At 39.6% G+C, this 17785-nt stretch overlaps 1 protein-coding gene across 1 annotated transcript in view; it reads right to left on the reverse strand.

Annotated features, from left to right (window-relative positions):
* Positions 1-8020: 8020 nt before the first annotated feature.
* The window catches only part of TSHZ1 (teashirt zinc finger homeobox 1), a 55332-nt gene continuing 45567 nt past the window's right edge, over positions 8021-17785 (reverse strand). The window contains exon 2 of the mRNA XM_039550164.1: positions 8021-12604. Coding sequence (XP_039406098.1) covers positions 9420-12604 — 3185 coding nt within the window. The 3' untranslated portion in view covers positions 8021-9419. The remainder of the gene's footprint in view (positions 12605-17785) is intronic.

Raw genomic sequence — 17785 nt, forward strand, 5'->3', positions numbered from 1 at the left:
CTTTCAGCAGGCAGTGTTGAGCATCCGCAGCCACCACCGCCTCCCAGGGAGCTCCTGCCTGTTTGACAGTTTTGAAAATCATTAAGTCATTAAGCTACTATTTAAATTAAGAGCAAGAACCTAATTTTAGGTACTTGTATCTGAAATCTGTATTTGCTCCTTGCCATCACTTCAAAATCCCTCATACTAGGGGCAGAACAGGACTTCCTCAATCCAGACTTCATATATCACCTCCTATCATCTTGACCATCTCCTTTTGGTTCCTTTCCTTAGGGGAGTTGTCTGTGCCCACTTCTTTCATAGGTTGTAAAAATTAAATAAACATCTTGGTGATTTGAATTTATGGGTAGATAGTCTGTATGTATGTGTGCACACATCCACTTGCATGTGTGCATGCCTAAATCAAAGTACTTTAAAAAGCTTTGCTGTACCTTAATACATATTGTCTATCATCAGTGGAAGTTTTCACTGTGCTCACAGAAAGGTGTGTGTGTGTCTCGGTGTGTGTGTATGAGAGAGAAAAAAAGAGCAAGAGAGACAGACGGAGAGAGGGAGAGAGAGTGCACCAGGAATTATCTATGCATAAAGAAATTAAAAGAGAATATTTTTCCAGAGCAATTGAAGCCCATCTCCTGAACAATGACGACAGCTCCTCATTTTCGACAACAATAGAGGGCACGTAGGAGTCAGCTCATTAGAATATCTGTGGCTCTTTTCTGTTCTCTTTGCATTAAGCCCCCATAATGTCAGTTGTCACTTATTAATGACAATTAACTAGTAATCAGCAGTGAGACTCTTCGAGGTGGTCCTTGCCTGACAGGTGAAGAAAGAGAACATTGCGTAGTGCCATGCAGTGACATGGAACCTTCAAAGGGAGCACGGCATTTCCATAAATTATTTCAGAAAGAAATTTTCTTTTAGACATCCTCTTTAAAGCATTAGGATCTTTAACCCTAGAAGGACTATACAGTTGCAGCTGTCCTCCCTCCCCCCTCCCCTTATCGCTAGTATTGGATAAAATTGGAAGGCAGCCTGATCTGTCATGTAACCCAATTCCCATCTGGGGCTGGAATAGCTATCAACCTACTCTGCTGAAACTATAAATACCTTCCCTTGGTACTCAACCTTAAGTGCTCACTTAAAATGATGCCCAGATATCAATAGTGAGGTTGCCAACTGCGAGCAGCTAGGTGGATGGCCAGTAGAGACTGCAGCACATCTATTATAAAGTCTTTAAAAATTAAATGACTCACAAGCGCTCGATTTATGTACATGCATAGCCTCTGAAATTGCACCAGCTTCTCCTGTTTCTGATGGCTTTTGCACTCCCTTCTTATGCCTTGTCTTAAATGAGGTGGCAGCTACTGTTAGTGTGTTTTTACAGCAACCAGCATACTCAGGCCCTTGGACTCTGATTGCTATTACAATAAAAATTTGATGTAGTTATCGCTCTTAGAAACACTGAAGTGAGAAAAAACCCAACCACCAGCAACAAAACAACCATTAAGTTTTCCCCATGCCAAGCTTTCCTCTCTGCTCCTCTCCCTGTCTTATGCAACACCAAGAGCCCTCATCATCATAATTCACTCAAACTCTTTGCTCAGACTTCCATCCTTATCTCTCCTCCTTCTCCCTGACCCTCCAGCTTTTGAACAGACAATCCTGTGAAGCCTTCACATTAAATATTTCAGCTGTCCACTACAAAACCCTGAGACAAATTCAGCCTCATTCCATGTTTTTTGCAGGAGGTCAGACAGGTTTCCAAACATCACTCAGGCATACTTATATCTGCCAGCACAGAGCCCCTCTGAGCTTCACCTTGCTAGGTCCCCTTTTGTCTCCTAACAGGCAAACAGGCCTTCCAGCCTTTCCCTTTTCACCCCTCTCAGTCCTAGCTTTGAAATTCCCTGACATCTGCTCTTGCTAATAGCAATTATTCTTCTATTATTTCTTTTCCCCACCTTGTCCTTCTTCTCATAGTGGATGGCCAAGATCCAATTTTTTTTGTTCTGCTTTTACCCATCTGATGGTTGCTGATCATTAGATTCCATTCTTAGTCACTCCTAAGTCCTATTTCTTCTTTGCACTTTTCCAGACTCCCAGTTGTCGAAGCACACTCAAAAATATGATATGTGACACTCATCACCCCCCAAAACTGGAGCGTAGGATCCCCATGCAATGTTAAGTCTAGACCTTCTGCCTTATTTAGAGCAAAGCTATCTAATTTTTCACATTATCCCACCACAGAAAAGTGGTGACAAGAAATAATAGACAGTTAATGCTAAATGCTACAAACTTTAGCAAGGTAGCACTTTAGAGACAGCCAACAATACAACTCTCCCTTGAACATAAAGACACCCAGTGCTATATGGTGCCTCTCTCAACCACATTTTATCATCACGCTACACACTCAGATAGTACTGCGTGTAATTATTAATACAGCATGCCCACTGCAAACATGCTGAGTGCATTTGACCTTGGATTACAAAATAATATACCAATTGTGGGCAGTGTCTGAGCCTGCAAGTGTATTTCGGAGACAGCATTTGCACATGAATAAACTTAAAACTTGTTTACTGTCAGAATTTTCCAGTTAAACCATTACAGTTACACTGGTAGCATTACACAGTTTCCCGGCCACAGCAGCCCTTGGCAGATTTTCTTATTAGAGAATAAAAGTGGATTTTTCCAGTTTGGCTTAAATTGATTCCAAAGTATTTTGGTTTAAATTGAGAAAAAAAGTTCAGAATGAAAATGCCTAGGGAATGACTTAAAGCAGTCACTTAATGATGAGAAAAACCATTCATGAGTCTCACATCCTACCTACAATGGGTCTAGTTTCATCTGGAACATGGGATGAACAGAAGTCACCTACGACACAACTTTTTCACCTTTTTAAGTAGTACTTAGGAATTAGATGTCAAAGACCCTGAAGCCAAAGGGCAACATTTTCAAGAGCCACTTTTTGTATTGCCACACACGGTGGGTTAAGCTAGAGTGAGGAGACATGTAAATGAAGCGCCATTTCTGAAAACATGAAACTTTGTCATGCTTTATCGAGATCAAAATCCCCTGCTATCCTGTTCCTCTCCCTCCCAGTCCACCCTCCAACTCCTTGCAGAGCAATAGTTACTTGCAGAGCCACTCTGCCAGTTTTCCTTGCTATGCTGGGGGCTGGGCAGAGAGCACGGAGAAGATGATCTTCTTGACACTGAACCTGTAGCAGTGCTTCCATGACAACAAATAAGATGATACACTTTGGAATCGTGCAGGAATAAACTAAGCCTAACCAGGACTTGAAGAAGGCAGTTAGTTTTGACAGAACACTGCTCCTCAGAAATGCTCAGGTTAAACCAAAATTTCTTTGCATGTCCCTATACACTGTGCATTTCCTGGGGGAAAGAGGAAAAAATGGCAGAAATCTTCTTTTTTCTTTTTTGGATTTAACTGCCAGAGACCATCTTCAGGAATTTACAGCAATGGAATCTGCTAGTTGCAGAATGGGGTAAATGGCACCTGGACCCAACCTGTCCGTCTGTATCTGAGGTCAATGCCCATTTCCAAGATAAAGAAACCTATCCTGCCATTCAAAAATATGAAACCTTGTAATTTTAAGTAATTCAGCAGGACTGATAGTTGGTCTCATCACTGTTCAGTGTTGAGTATCCAAACCTTGCTGAAAGGAAAGTCAAGGGGTGAAAGGATTCTGACCATGGTGATACACAGTATGATATAAAGAAACCGATGTGCCAGCTGGCAGGTTAATACATTTTGCCAAACTGATTTAGCACCTACCACTCCACTTGTGAACTTATTTGAAAGAAACTGCTTGCTCTTCGCTATTGAATCTTTCATCCCAGATCATATTGGATGGAACTCAACTTCTTGTTGTGATGATAAACCTTCTGGGGAGTAAGGAATTGTGCCTGAGAACATGCTCTAGTGGCTACACCTCTAGCTGCTGGTCAGGAGCTTTGGGCACTATTTCTGACTACGTGGCTTGTAGCATGCTGCTTTCCAGATTCCACCATCGTGGGTGTCATTTTTGGGTAGGAAATACAGGTGCCATTCTGCTTTAGTGGTTCATGACAAGCTCTAATACAAACTTTAGTTTTTACACACTCTTAAAGAGGTGGCTTTTGGACAAGTTGTCATGTGTACCAAGACAGGTGACTTCCACCTGCCTGACCCTGAAGGTTGGCCTAATATGTCCCACCAGCCTCTAAGATTTCATAATGTATGCTGTTCTGAGCAAATGAATCAGCTCTGGACTCCTACAAGAGCAGATGGGTTGCAGGCACCCAGACTCCAACTTTCCTTCCTCAAGTGACCATGTGGCATTTAACCACAGGTGTCCTACATCTGACAAGCCTGGTCAGGAACCTGTCAGGCTTTAACCTGCAACTTCAGACAATGCTGACACAACCACTCTGGACTGAAAAACAGTACACTCTCACTATATTAAATTTTACTAAATTTATACTGTAGTGACGGTCAACACATTGTACCCTGAACAATTTAGTCTAAGAAAAGCTTCTTTAAAAAGAACTAATAATTTTAACAAATAATTTTCCCTGAATGTTTTACACTAAGACGTTTATCCAGAAGTAAAAACCATTCAAATCCTGACAACTTGGCTATAACTAACCAAATTTAAACTTTTTATTTTTCATAGGGAAGGGAAAAAAACCCAGGTAACAAGTACAGCAGTTAGGATAAAAGTTACTAGATTCATTTTGACCGTGCTGACCCTGATTCAGCAGTCACTGGACAGAACTTTAGAGATGTCTAAAAGTAAGGGATCTTCACAACAGAGTAACTTGAGCTTCTCATTCCCACTGGGAAGGTCTACAGCTTTTATAATCATTGCATATTCTAATATTGGTTGTCTGAAAATAACTAGGTCCACTAGCCTTGTATCAGTGTTCACAGTCCTGGCCTCCTGGTGCTAAACTATTCTAAAATCAGTTTTTCTGTATCACCAGTCAAAAAACAGAGCTAATGAAGATGTGGGATAAAGAAGCACATTTCATAAATTACACTAACCTCTGGTATCTGCCTCATCTTAGACTTGTAAAATGTTGTCCTTTTTTACAATACATCCAGTTTTGGGTATTGATATTTTCACTTAGCTATGATATCACCTTCTACTTAGAATAGCATCTTTCATCCCAAAATGTGGTCTCTCCACCCACCTGTAGGATGAAGCTGAGTACACACAGTGATGAAGAGAAACTAGGCAAAGCCACATGAAATATTACAAGAAGAAACTCAATCAGAAGAGTGGGGAAAACAAAAATTTGGAAGAATCATATTATATAGATTAGTATCTGGCCAGTAAATTTGGGTTAGCATTCTGTTCTCATCCATGGACAGAAAAGGACCCTGCTTTTAAATTTCAGTGAACAGATGGTGAAATCCCACTTCCTGCTACTTTCATGCTGGGAGAGTAACTCAATACTGCATCAGTCAGGAGACCAACACCTACAGAGCTGCAAGAACACTCCACATGGAAACTGGTCTCTCCTTGGAGGTCTCCTAACCAGGACCCCTGCCATATTATTTAAAGAATCTCACATGCTCAAATCTGAGATAGCTTTGGAAAATGCAAGCAAAAGCTGATGCACTGTGCCTTGATTAATCTAACAAAAGACAATATGTATATTTTATGCCTTTGTACTTAATTGCAATTGCATTTTAGTGGCCTCCATGAAAAGGACAGACTATATTTGGCGTCATTATTACCAGTGTAACCATCCAGAGAAATCCGTAACATAGTTATGTTGCAGAAGATATTAGGGAATAACCCACAAAATGCTATTAAAAAAATAAAAAAGGTCATTTCATTCAGGACTAATGTCATCAGTACACAGGTGTCCCAAATTTCCAGTGGTTTGCATCAGCTTTGAAACAGCAACATAGAAAATTGCGCCGAAGCAGAAACCAAACCTGTGAAAATAAGCAAACCAAGATCTTCCGCTCTGAGAACAGATACAAGCAAAGGTGAGAACACCAGCAGTGTAATGCTAAAAAAATGAGCTTTATACATCTCTGAAAAGCATCAGACACACTGGATTTTGCATACATTACAAAACAGGTATACAGGCTTACAGACACTATGATGGGGTTTAAAACTCCTAGGTTTCTTTCCTTCAAGATCAGTCCTGAAAGGCTATGTGGTCTCTTCCATCCAACAGCTTTAGAAGCTACTCATAGAAAAGCACAAACTTACTTTCGTTGCAATCTTATTGAAATAGAGAAGAAATAAACTTGAAAAAAAATTCTGGGGAAAAGAACAACTCTGTTTTAAACTGTGCAATTTCTTTTCTAAAAGGGAATTTTTCTGAAATATGACATTCAAACAAAAGTGACAAAAATCCAAATTAAATAAAGATCATACTGTCACTGTACTTCATTTTCTTAAGCAGGTGAACCATCAGAGCCCTCCAATTTTTATCTACTCCATAATTCAGTTGCAGAAAGTGTTACATCAGCATAGCCACCAGGTAAAGCTGCTGGTTTATTCTAAAAGGACTTTCTTCAGACAGTGGCACAGATGATGAGTGATTGTCCAATTCTGAAGCTATCAGAACTGAACGGATTTAGCAATGTCATAAACACCTCTCGAGGGAGTCACCTGGTGTTGAGAACTCACTTTACATGCCGTGTTTCAAAATCAGTTTTAATGGATTTACATTAGATTCAAACGCACTTTAGAGCTATTATTTCTCCCTTTCAACCTTTTCACACACTACTGCAATGTACTACAGCATATTTTATAATCACTTGTTTGCAGGCCTGTGGGAAAGTAAACAAAACTTCAAAGGGTTATTATTTAAGGACTCTGTATTATGGCCATAGGCCTGACTGTTTTTCTTCCTCACCACCCCTTGGGCCCAAAGCACATAATCATCCAGTAATTGAACTGAAATGTCCAAATGGCTAGATCCCCTGAAGGACATAGGTAGTTAGCAGCGAAGAAAGTAAGGGACATTTTAAAAAATCCGCATGGCACTTTCCTGCACTACTTAGAAACACCATGCAAATGTAACTGACCTGGACCTGATAGGTTTTTACAGAGAACAGAAAAGTGCATGGATATTTCTGGAGTTGTAGCTAAGGTAAAGATTAAATGTCAAACTGTGCTGTATTTGGAAGCAAAGATCTTACATTTAAATTACTTTCAGAAGAACTGAGAAGAAACAGAAATATACATATGTACACAGAAGTATATATAACATAATAGTATCACTAATACCATGTGAAAGCAAACCCCTCTAGGTCCTCATATTTAATAGCCCCTCCAAAAAGTGTAATGGATAGCAGATCCCAGGCTTTCATACACTGTAACTGTCAAAGCACTCAGGAGATAGAGAAGTGAAGGCTCTGACAGCTCTCTTTTACATTCTAAATGACATCTGCATTCAACGGAACAGAAATAAAGATTAAGGGAAACACCTGATATGATAGCACTCAGCTTACCTCAAAATGCAATATTTAAAAAGTACAGAGAAACATAGGTCTGCCTCCTTGTACTGTAAGTAAAAACTGGTGTCAAAGCCTCTGAGGTCCTCACCACTGCCAGAAAGGCAGCACCGTATTATCCAACAGACTGCAGGGGCAGGAGCCAAAGCCTCTCACTATGAAACTGTTGAAATCAAAAGGTGCTTCACCAGAGAAGGGAGGGAGGAGACAGCCTTTGAGCGCACACAGAAAATGGCTACAGGTACAGTCATACAGCACAAGGAAATTAACTTGGCCAAAAGCTTTGCAGCCTCTCTTGTGCCCCAGTGAGGAGCAGAATGCCCCTCGCTGCTCTGACTCTGTACCTTTTGCAGTGCGTACCTGCTGCAAATCTCTTCTAAGAGGTTACCAGCATTACGGCTTCCAGCGAGACACGTCAGCACACAGATCACGAGAGATGATTTCAAATAGATTTTCACTGGTTGATTATATAAACGATGCCTCTTACAGCTGGAATAACACCTCAAAGGCAATATAATGACGACATGACAATGTATGTAAATCAAGAACTGCATGTGGGTTTATTTTACACTTGAGAAAACAGTGGATTTAATTGTGTGAACCAAAATGTACTGTACAATATTAATGATAAAACATCAAAATGTATAATTCATAGTGCATTGCTTGCTTTATTTTTATTTATTTATTTTTTTTTGTCAGATAGTTCCTTTAAGTACATGCATCTGGAAAGATGCAGGTGCCAGTAAAATTCCTCTATTTATATCAAGCTGCAGGAACTAAATTTTATTCAAAAAGTGTGGTTTTACATTATATACACAGAAATCGAATATAAAATGACAATATAAAAAGTTAAAAGAGAAAGCATACAGCCAGAAGGTACAAAGAAAGTTGAACAGTTTAAAATGGTACGATATGTAACATGTATTTTTTTAAGCTGATGCTGGCAATTTACAAGGAACAGAATCCAACATTTGCCCCATTTTTTTTTGTTTTCATTTACCAATGCAGCACACTATAGAAAGGTCAGCTTGTACCAAAGCTTAACATTTGTAAATAACTATAAACTGCAGTATTTTACAGAAAAAAAAAACTAAAAGAAAGAAAAGAGCATTTTTACATTTGTTTTAAATAACAGCTTGCATACTTTTTTTTTTTTTTTTTGCCAAAAAGTGGCAATTCTCAGCATCCAGAGGATTTGGGCATAGTGGCAACTTGGTTTGCTTTTTTTTAATTATTATTTAACTTATACAGTTGTGGCTTCCTAACCCCTTGAGTACTACACAGCTCTCCTTCTTCCAAGGACTGCATGCACAATATCTTCACAAACCAGTTCTGCATTAAAAAAAAAAAAAAGGAAGCTCATTCATTAAAAAAAAAAAGTCCTGCTTCCGACACAGCTTTTATTTTAATGAAATGCCTTTAAGCCTTTTGTTTTATTTTGTTTTTCCTTATTTACTTATTTAGTCACTGGGAAAGGCACAGAAATGCTATTACAGTTCTCAGAGGGTTAAAACTTGACACTACCAGGTTCTGTGACCTTTATTGTCATGGCAACTTTGTAATTTTAGGATGTCTCTTTATCATTGTTCTTTGTGTCTTTCTTTACGGCTAAATTAATGTCTCTCAATAGTGTCTCCCACTATATTCTACAAAAGATAGCTTAACATCAAGGACAGATGTTGAAAATAAAGGTCAGACTTTGACTCACAAAAAAATAAAAACAGAAACAAAAAAATAACCATGCACAGATCAGACAAAGAGCATATAAATATAACTACAAAATAAGTGTAAGAAAAACCAAGGTCCAGATAGGCAGTTCAGCAACAAAAGTAAGACTGATTTCAGAGGCTCAGGTCAGGCCTAGTGCAGTACTATGAAGAAGTTTAGTGCAATGTTCCTGTGGTCACTTGCATACCTGGCTGCTTACCTGGACGCTACTGTTTTTCTAACTCAGTTACATAGATCAGATGGTCCTCTGGGGACTTGCCGTGTGTTTTACTAAGGTGCAGTTTGACTGCATGCTTGCTTGCAAAAGTTCGGTTACAGAGCTTACATTGGAATGTGGAGCCTAAGTCCTCCTCAGCAATTCCAAGTGAGCCCAAAGTCTTGTTTGCGAGGACTTTTGAAACATTCTGCTGTTCTTGAATCTGATTAAGTGGCAACTTTGACAGATCCTTCAAACTAAACCCTAGGTGTGTCTCTAAGTGACTTATGTATGTAGAAGCAGTCCTGAACTGAGAGGCACAATCATTGCAAAAGAAAACAGGATGTCCTGTGTCCAAGTTCTTTAAAAATTTAGTTCCACCTGTCCTCCTTAGCTGATACTTCACATTGGCCAGCCAGTGGCTAATTGTGGTCATGGAAAGACCAGTAAACTTAGAGATGTGTACCCGCTCTTGTGGACCTAAGTCCGACATAATGTATTTGCCTTCTGGGGTCTCCCTCAAGCTGGAAGCAAACTGGGCTTGAAGGATCAGAAGATGCTGAGGGTTCCAGTTGGACTGCCTGCCCTTCCTCTTGTGTACTGGTGACAGTTCATCCAGAGCTTCCTCAAAACTGCTCCCGTCAGCATCAGACTTCTCTGACACGGTAGAGGGAGTTGAAGACTTGGGTGTCAAACGGCCCGTGAGGTTCTTCACCATATCGGAAATATCCAGCAGGGCACTCTCCCTCAGCGGGGATGAAGCAGAGTCAGCCACGCTGGAAACAAGAGGCTTGTTTTTGGACTTAGTTAAATCAATAGGTTGATCACTGTTCTCATAGTAATACCGGTCAATAGCATCAGCCTGCTTGACTGGAGTGGTTGGGTAAATGGGTTTGTCCAACATGCTGTTACTAATTTTGTACAGCATGGCCAAAGGGTCCAGAGAGGGGCTTACCGGCTTAGAAATTTTGCCTAAGTGGGTATTCATAATGGACTGTAAAGCACTCAATGGATTAATGAAGGATGGCTCAGGTGAATGATCTGTGATAATTCCTAAATTGTTACAGCCATTTGCAACCTTTGTTTTAAGTGGCTCTGTACCATTTGGCGTATGTGCTTCTGCTGGACTATCCTTTTTGACCTTCTGAACTTCTGACTCAGAGCTCTTCTTTGGCTGCTGTTTGTTATTTATTTCTTCTGCTTTTGGGAAATCCTTGTTTTCTTTAGCAGCAGGTGACATGGGTTTAATGGGAGAACTCTTCTCCTTCTCCAAAGGCTTCTCTTCCTTCTTCACGTTGATTTTACCTGTAACTTTCTCCACTAGTTCCTCCATAGCAGATACATTGCTCTTGTGAGGTGGGGGTGTGAGATTGCCTGGGGAATGGATGAGTGCGTTGTGTTCTGACGACAGTGATTTCACACTGCTAGCATAGGACGGCTGCATTTGAACGCTCTGCACCGCAGGCTGAAGGGGTTTGACTGTTCCTGGGAGCTGGTAAGCTGCATGAATACTGGGATATCCTCCCCAGGAAGGGGCTCCATTCTGGGCTTTGCTGATGGCTGTTGTCACTGTGTTCTCCAGGGATTTCAATATGTCTATTCCGCCTTTAGGACTATCATCTAGGTCCTCCTCTCTGAGGTATTGATACAAAGTTGTTGGCTCAAATTTCTCTGTAGAGTCCTCACTCTCTTCTTTAATCTTTTTCTCTGTTTCGGTGACCACCAGCTTTTCTTTCTCTAGGTCTTTCTTTTCCTCCGAGTTTGTGGAGCCTGCTGGGGAATCGGGCTGCTTTTTAATGTTGGAGGCTGGTAGCCTTGTGTGAGTGGTGGGTGGAAGAGGTATAGACTGTATTTTCTCCTCCACCACTGGGTCCAACACCAGCTGTTTGCCTTTTTTGGAAGCAGAATTGGTCACCTTCAAGAAATGACCGGTGACCATCATGTGAGCAGTGAGCTGCTGCAAAGTATCATGGGAACTGCCACATTCCATGCATTTCAGTATTTGGGCTTTGCGTGCCTCAAACTGCCAAGTGTAGCTAGCACCATTTTGATAGCCATAGCGGTTGTTCGGAGTCACGTAGGGGTTGGCAGTTTTCTGATCCTTTGCAGACTCACCCAGTGAAGCTTCTGCCGTGATCCCTATTGGCTCAGGTGAACAAGGCGAAGCCAAGTCCTGAAGTGCTCGCTTTTTGGTAGAAGGGACCAATTTGGTGATGGCTGGTACTGGCTCCTTCAGAGGCACTTTCTGGTAATGCTTTGTTTTTATCATATGGACGCTGAGGTCTTGCAAAGACTCAAACGAATGCCCACAGTACATGCACTTCAGCACTTTCTGGGCATCCTCTTTGCCTTCCATTTCCATAAGCGATCGTTTCCTAGGCTTTGACCACCGCTTGGTCTTATCAGCTTCTTTATCTCTGTTGTCATCACGGTAATGTCCAGTTTCATTCATGTGCACTGTTAGCTCCACCAGCGTGTCATAGGCTGCGCTGCAGTCTTTGCATCGGAACTTGCTGGCACCAGTGAACACAGACCCATAGAGTTTATTGTTTTGCCGGTAAAGCTGTACTGTGCTGAAGAGACTCGGCTCTGGGAGAAGTCCATACGATGAGGTCTGCTGCAGAGTTTTAGCTAGCGCAGCTTGGTGCCAGTCGTAACCTGACCCACCACTGTTACTATTACTGTTACTAGTACTACTGGTGGTTGTACTGGTACTAGTGTTGGTACTGGTAGCACAAGTACTCTGGGAATTGGTATTGGTGTCAGTACTGGTGGTGTTTTCATTCTGGCTGATTCCGTTGTTGCTGGTGGTTGGGTTAGATTTCTTTAAGTCCAAAGCTAAACTGGACCAGCAAGTCTCTGAAAGCAAATTTGCATACACAGCTTTTATTTGTGCCAAGCTGTCCTGTGGATAGGAAACATTGTCTGTGCACTGAGGATCCTCTTTCTCTTCTTTAGAGGAAGTGCTTTTGAAATGGGCCAGCTGATCGCTGTTTTCACTAAACGGCGAACCATAGCCTGCATCCTGATTAGTTGCAGTGCTGACTGGGGAGTTCTGGTAGCTTTGAGCCTCTTTGATCTCTGCTTCTTCATTGCACAAATACTCGTTCTCCTGGATGTCCAGAGACAGCCCATCATCTTCCACGCTGTCTTCATCTATTTCTGCTGCTTTCAATTCTTCCTCAGGAACATATGCTAAAATACAGGAGGGGAGATGGGGGGAAACAAGACAAAGTTATCGAACACACACATTTTACATGGCTCTCTTCTGCACTAAAAACAGTAACCACGAAGACAAATTTTGAAGATACATCCAAAACCGAAACTCACCATCACTCACACACTCCTCCTATAAATCCACATACTCTGTCATGGTTACAGTTTGATATCAGTGATACTGAAGAATAAACTTTGACTTCAGTGGTAAAATATGTGCCAAGACCACAGTAAATACCATAGTATCAAAACTAAAATCAAACAAAGAGCCTATTAAACTAGTTTCTATCAACTTAAAAAATGGCCTGGTACTGAGCTGTGTTTACTGCACTACATATGTATGTGTAACACGTTGCAGCTGACCTGCATCCCTCAGACCATGACGCTCAGAATCACTGACTTGACCAACTCTACCTTGTCAGTTCTGTCTTTTCTTGCAAACTGGCTTTAGCTACAGCTCCAGGGGCCATTTCTGTGTCACTGATACCTGACTCTAATGAAGCCATACAGGGCAAGAGTGTCAGGTCAGCTGTTCCCAGGGTCTCCTGGTGGCTGGCTGTACTGTGTCCATCTGAGAGCAGAACAGCTTTCATTTTTGAAAGGTGAAAAGAGAAGCAAGACTGATTGCTTTCTGAAATGGGTAGGATATAGTTTGCCTCCTGTTATGATCTGATGTGGGTCCTGCATTTACCATTTTGAGAAAGGCAGTCAGAAATGAAAGGTAAATGCTAGAGATTAATTTCTTAAAGCAACAAACAAAAACCTTGAGATTCCCTTTGCAGCTTGATTATTGGCTTATGGAAAATATGAAACTTTGCTATTGCATTGCTACCTGTGAAACTATATGATCTCACCAAACTATGTGTTTATCTATATCAAACTATTTGTTAAACCAGCAAATATGATATTCATGAGCAGATGGCCATTACATCAAAACACATTTACTCCAAGTGCTCAATTCACAGAAGTGACTTACATGTACCTAAGTGATAAATGCACACTTTCATTGCAAAGCAAAAAACATAGTTGTACACATTTCCCTCCAGTTTTGTAAAAGAAGCTTAAAAAAATCACAATGCTAATGGAATGTAGATCATTTATAAGAATGTCAAGGTAGAAAACATGGATTATGAACAATTTTCAGTAACTGAATAAAGAAGTGCCTCCTTGTCAGGCGAACTCTGCAGCAAGTGATGCTGAAATGTGTCCTATGTCCTTCCATGGTACGATGCTGAAAGAAAGCCAGAAAAGAGGCACTTCTGCTCCTATGTGGTATGAAGAAAATATGTATTATCCTGTTAACAAAGCTGAGGTCTTCTTCAACTGGGGGGAGCAAAAGTACAAGTCGAGCTTCTTTTTGTACACAGTTGCTAATATATTCTGAAATGTCTTTTCTGAAAAAAAAAAAGAATCTTCTTCATTGCAATATGAATACTCTTTGAAACATCTCTTTCTTTTTCTTTTTCTTTTTTTTTTTTCTTTTTTTTTTTTTGGTAGAAAATAACAATATTACGGTAAGTACTGCATTATGTATTCACCTTTGCAATTCAGTCTTAATGCAGCCCCTAACTGCTTCAGCCTGATCTTTTAAGATGAAGTAGGAAAATACTCCATCTAGTACTGGGGTTGTGCTGAACCTTAAGATGCCCATTGCATTTTTCATCTGTCCCCTAAGTGTCAATTTTTTCAGAAGATAATTTTACTGTTTAGTTTTCAAAAAAGTTCTAATCAGAGACCAATTCCTTACAGATAAATCAGCCTCAAGTGTTTTCTAATATGTTTAAAAGGACAAGTGAGTACCAAGCACAATAAATAAAAGTCAGAAATAATCCTGGGGTCAAAGGCCAGGAAGATGCCAGAAAAGCATTGTAAAACCAGATGAAAATATTCTCCAAGAGGTGTTTTGTCCATAAAATGAAGAATAGAATGCAGAAGCAGTAAGAGAATTGCGAAGGCAGTCAGCCTCTCTGTCCTGCAGCAATGCTGCTGTTGAAACACTCTGCAGATATTTGAGCATGGTAGGACCGCCGCAGTTCTGAGCTCTAGGTATGCACATGGAATTCATTCCCACAGTTACAGTCTAGGATCTCTTAGCTCTCTCATTCAACACACCTGTTTCCAGTAATTTCTAATGGCAAAAGACAATACATTTTTAAGTTTCAGAAAAGTGAGGAACAGTTAAAGAAGAGTATGGTTTCTGATTTAGAAATTTCTTTTAAATAGACAAAAAACCTCAGAGACCTAAAATGCGCAACAACGGGCAGTTACCATCTGGCATTCTTATTAAAAAAACAAAACCAAAACAAGTACAAGCTAAAAACTGAGAGGACACACATTTTGAGCTTTTATGAACAGGAATCTTTTCACTAACCACAGTGCAACTATGCCACTTTTCTCTAATATTCACATCCCAATATTTTTAATTACTAGGTGCAAAAAACTGTTGTAAGATGCTGGATGTTCCTCTAGTTGATACAGTTGAGATAAGGATCTGTGTGAATTATTTGCTTATATCTCTTTACTTAATTCTAAATTGCAAAAAAAAAAATTTTTATAATTGCTATATATAACCATCTAAATATCTGCTTAAGTAGAAACTCTACATGATCCACTGCCAGGCCTTTCATTTTCCTTTATTTACTTATGATGGCATTTTCTCTATTCTCATACTTTTGCACTGTATCATAAAAATAAAAAGGAGTTAAACCACACAAGAAACATTAAAATTACATGTAAGGTCCATGTTAAACTGCCAAAGCAAAGAAACTGAGTGTTAGGGTGAAATATCCATCTTTTACTTACTTTTCCTACTCTTTGGTTTTGCTGAGACTACTACACGATTGAGTTCACTCCCTTATCAACACATACTGCATTATAAGGGTTAAAAATGTATAATTGTCCAGAACTATGATTTTCTACAAATTCAGAATTTAAGCCAGTTCTAAAAAACCCCTGAATTTGTATGATGTGCACACCCACGTGTCTGTACATGTATCTAAAGTCACAAAGAAAAAATGCTTCTTAACAAAAAGGAGAATAATTTATCTGTAATGTTTAATTTCTATCACTGCAATCAAAAAATATTCTCTTTAATTCCTCTGGTTATCATAGGATAGAGACAATACCTGCTCATTCATGACTACTAATGCTTATGAGATGAATAGCAGCACACTCAACATATGGTATTTTGCAAGGTCAGTGCAATTCTCTAACTAAAAAGGTTTCTGTAAGAGCTAACACAGAAGCAAACAAAAGGAAGAATGTTAATTCTTAAAAACATGTATGTTTTACTAAAATTCTCACAGAAATTTGACAAATAAATAAAATTCAGTATTTTAAACACAGCAAAAATGTTCCTATTACAATTACTTGCAGAGACAAGTAATATATTGTACCTTAAATAAAAGCATGAGATGTTCAGATTCTAAATTATAAAATGTAGATCAACAGACAGATTTCAGACAACATATCTTTCTGTGACCAAGCAACTCCTAGCAATCTTCTCCGGACATTCCTGTATCTGCAAAGACACCGCTGGTTTACACATGTCCCAAAACCACACAAAAATATCAAGTGCAGATATAAGCCATGATCCTCCTCAACAATAACTATATTCAAAGTAGAAAAAATTACAGAACATAGCATCAGCTTTCCTCTTCCTTCTCATTTGTATCTGGACAGACTGAGGCAAATGCAAGGTGTAAAAGGGGGAAAAAACCTTCAAATTCCAGACAACTAAAAATTAGGGGGAGCATTTTGTATTTCTTTTCTTCCTATTAAGTATTGCTATTATTTTTTTGCCTATAAAATGTGCCTTCTAGATGCCAATGCTTCCCCATAGATATACTGTCATCTTTGAGCAGTGTTAAAAGCTGTGCATTCTAATCTAAGTGGACATGAGACGCTATATATTGTACGTGTGAGTAGCACAGCACATTGTGTTTGCTTCAGTGAGAATATTTACACTATAAATACACATCCATTGTTTGAAAAAGCAGACAGAGATCTGAAATGTAAGGATGTGGTTAAAAATACAAATATTCTCACATAAAACCTTTCCACAACCTTGGAACGGTGCTTTTGAAGGAATCTGTCTCTACGGAGGTATTCTTTTCCATTCAGAAAGGGATTCAACATTGAATAAATTATTTTGAAAAGGACCAAAAGTAATGATTGTATTTGGTTTTAATAGTGTACGAAATTAAATGCAGAAAGCTCTTCAAGACCCGATTTTAAATCCTCCAAATAAATAAATTTATTCCGAAGAAACACCTAAGCAGTGAAGGTCACAGTTCAGTAAAGGAATTGAATATTGAAATAATTTTCACTGAAATACGTATTTCATAGTTTCATGAATAGGGACAGGTTTAGGTCTAAAATTCTTCACTAAGTCAGAGCCTACTCTGTGACTAAACAGTAGTGGCACAATGTGAGTGCTCACCATTCTTCAACAGATGTATTGCCACAGCTTCTAATGTTTACCCAGCCAACAGGAGACAGCAGCTGCAGAAGTTTTCACAGCCCACACTGTCACCTTGCACAAACTGCACTCCAGGCTGGGGGTGATTTCCACTGAACTCAAGAACACATTTCATATCTTAGGAAAAAAAAGGTACGGATAGAAAAGACAATCTATAGCCACACATCTCCCTCATTACAGAAAAACAAGAGGGAGATGAAAAAACCCAAACCATTTACAGACATGTTTCCAGAATACAGTCATGAGAGTTTTACAGAAGAATACAAAATCTCACATTGTGAGAGGTTAACATGCCTGCTGGAAGATTTGTGAATCTTCTGTATTAGTATATACAAATGTTCATACAAAATTCTGGCACAGATGCTACAAATCTGTGTGCATGTGTGTGTGTCTGTATTACGATGCCACTATGGTGGAAAAAAATGGCTTAGATATGACAATGGCTGAGGAACAGCACAGACTATGAGACAACCAGATAACCTTACTACAGAGGTTTGTGTCTTTCATTTCTAATTGCAGCAAAATGGGGGGCAAAATACTAGAACTGCCTACCCTGTAATTCTAATGCAATGGGTCTGAAAAGTAGATAAGGTACTGTAACAAGAACAACCTCTGTGCTTCTAGCAGGTTGAATGATAACCCTTAAAGGCATCCCATTAAAAGCCAACAAAAAGATTCTT

The sequence above is a fragment of the Corvus cornix genome, chromosome 2 (genome assembly GCF_000738735.6).
Source record: "Corvus cornix cornix isolate S_Up_H32 chromosome 2, ASM73873v5, whole genome shotgun sequence".
NCBI classification, from domain to species: Eukaryota; Metazoa; Chordata; class Aves; order Passeriformes; family Corvidae; genus Corvus; species Corvus cornix.